The following is a 2,630-nucleotide window of genomic DNA, read 5'->3' on the forward strand; positions in this document are numbered from 1 at the left end:
ATGAGGATGGATTATTGGAAGCAAAAGTTTCCTTTCAACCACAGAAACCTCTTCCTCAAGTTGCTCCTCACAATCTTCTTCCTAGGCCTCGCTTTCCGTATTCTCTTTTTCCACTCCCTGTCCCCTCAGATTTCTTCTGTTTTGGAATCCCCGTTTCCTGAGAAAGTGACATTACCCGAAGAACCTCAGACTTCACCTGTTCCGGAAGAAGAACCTGTTCCCGTTGTTGGGTTCTTATCCCCCCCCCCCCCCCCCCCCCCCCATACACAAAAATATACCCACGTGCGTTTTAGATCTGTATTCCAGAAATGTTGTTGTGGATTTTGTTTCTCATCATAGGCTAAGTACCACATGAAGTTGAATGGTTTTCCATGTTACATAGATGAGCTTAATTTTTATGTACTTTAGTCTAATTTTAACTAATTATTACGCCAATTTAATATTAGATGGAAAAAAAGTCCATTTGACTGCTTGGATCATCTAGCATGAGGTTGTTCCATATTAAATTTGCGTTAAATATTTTGTGAGAAAGCTGCATTGCCCATATTAAATTATGCATAGATTAGTTGGATTGTGGGTTAGGAATGTGAATGTATGGTTCTGAGTTCTGACTCAATTGAATGCAGAGAAATGTGATTACTTTAATGGGGATTGGGTCCCGAATCCATCGGGTCCAGTTTACAATAATGACAGCTGTGACCTCATTGAATCTCATCAAAATTGCTTGAAGAATGGGAGGCCTGACAGAGACTTTCTGTATTGGAGGTGGGCTCCCAGGGAGTGTGATTTGCCTCAGTTTGATCCACACAGGTTTCTCAACTTGATGCGGAACAAAGCCTGGGCAGTCATTGGAGATTCCATTTCTCGCAACCATGCGCAATCGCTGGTCTGCATTCTTTCCAAGGTATGCCTTCACATGATATGAATGGTTCTCTGCTTGCTGACATGAAAAGTTCGTCATTTTTTTCATGATGAACAAAGCCGGTTGTTAGGCACAAATGTTGTTTTCCTTTCTGTAAGATCTTTGTGAATGTTTCTATGAGGATCAGACAACTGCCTTTTGTACTTATGTATTTGGACCAGATTTTGTTTTTGGTTTCAATGCCCAAACCTTGGGGGTTTATTTACTTTTAACAATATAGTCAAGAGTATGTTGCTGTTTGTGCGAGAAACCATTTGTTTAGATGCGCTTGTTTGTGTAAGCATATGACGGAGTAGGCCTACATACTTAGTTGTTATATGTTTATCAGGGTACAACTGTGTTTGTCACTTGATTTGTTTCCTTATCAAATTTAACAGTCACCACTGCAAAATTGTATGACAACATTTTGAAGCATAATGTATTTCAGAAATTATGATGGCCTACATATACTGTTGTTACTCTAAGGAACCATTGGAAGAGGAGTGATTCACTTGAATTATTTTTTCCTTCAGGTGGAAAAACCTGTCTTAGTCTACCATGACGAGGAATACAAGTGCAAAAGATGGAACTTTCCCTCATACAACTTCAGTTTGTCAGTTATTTGGTCACCATTCCTTGTGGAAGCTGCTATTTTTGAAGACATAAATGGTGTTTCGAGTTCTGAAGTGGATCTACATCTTGACAGACTGGATAGCAAATGGGCAGATCAGTACCTCGACTTTGATTACATTATTGTTTCAACTGGGAAATGGTTTCTCAAGTCTGCAATCTACTATGAGAATGAAACTATATTGGGTTGCCACTCCTGTCCTAAGAGGAACCTGACAGAGCTGGGTTTTAACTTTGCTTATCGGAAAGCCTTGAAATTAGTGATGAACTTCATAGTGACTTCCAATCACAAAGGGTTGATTTTTTTTAGGACATTCACACCGGATCATTTTGAGAACGGGGAATGGTTTAGTGGGGGAACCTGCAACAGAACAGCACCAATTAAAGAAGGTGAAATGGAAATGAAATATTTGAACAAGATGCTTCGTGAAATTGAGTTAGAGGAGTTTGGAAAGGCAGCTTCTGAAGCTTCAAAAAATGGGGTAAATTTTAAGCTTGTGGATTTTGCTTCACTTTCACAGTTGAGACCTGATGGGCATCCTGGTCCATATAGGCAATTTCATCCATTTGAAAAGGATCAAAATGCTAATGTTCAGAATGATTGTTTGCATTGGTGCTTACCTGGGCCAATAGACTCTTGGAATGATATAATAATGGAGATGGTTGTCAATGGGTAAGAAAAAGAAAATCAGTTATATGCCCCATACAGTTGTGAATATTGAGTGAAATTGTTACTCTCTGTATACCATGATTCTTGATATTCATATTCATACGGACGGACAATGGAGATTGGAGGCAAATAAATTAAATGTAGCAGAAAGGATTCTAAATATCAGTTTACAGCTAATTTTGATATGGAAATGCATGGGCTTGAAAATCTGTTTTTGGTGCGAGTGTAACCGGCCATCCATGGTTATTTAAGGCAACTATAGTCTATAGTTCTATCTTTTTCCATTTTCTTGCAATATATTTGAGAGTTGTGTTGTTGTCTTACACAGTTAAAAAAAAAAATTCAATTAGTTTTAAGGGTGGTTGGATAAGATAAAATGCCAGGGATTATTTATACTTAATTCAATGAATATGTTAAAATTATCCACTA

General features: G+C 38.2%; 1 protein-coding gene across 1 annotated transcript; it reads left to right on the forward strand.

The window, feature by feature from the left end:
* LOC114424722 (protein trichome birefringence-like 23) lies at nucleotides 1-2,630 on the forward strand. Its single transcript, XM_028391566.1, has 4 exons — nucleotides 1-230; nucleotides 340-344; nucleotides 606-904; nucleotides 1,435-2,630. The coding sequence occupies exons 1-4, from the start codon at nucleotides 1-3 to the stop codon at nucleotides 2,206-2,208; spliced, it is 1,308 nt and encodes a 435-aa protein (XP_028247367.1). The 3' UTR covers nucleotides 2,209-2,630.

This window comes from Glycine soja, chromosome 8, assembly GCF_004193775.1.
Source record: "Glycine soja cultivar W05 chromosome 8, ASM419377v2, whole genome shotgun sequence".
Classification (NCBI taxonomy): Eukaryota; Viridiplantae; Streptophyta; class Magnoliopsida; order Fabales; family Fabaceae; genus Glycine; species Glycine soja.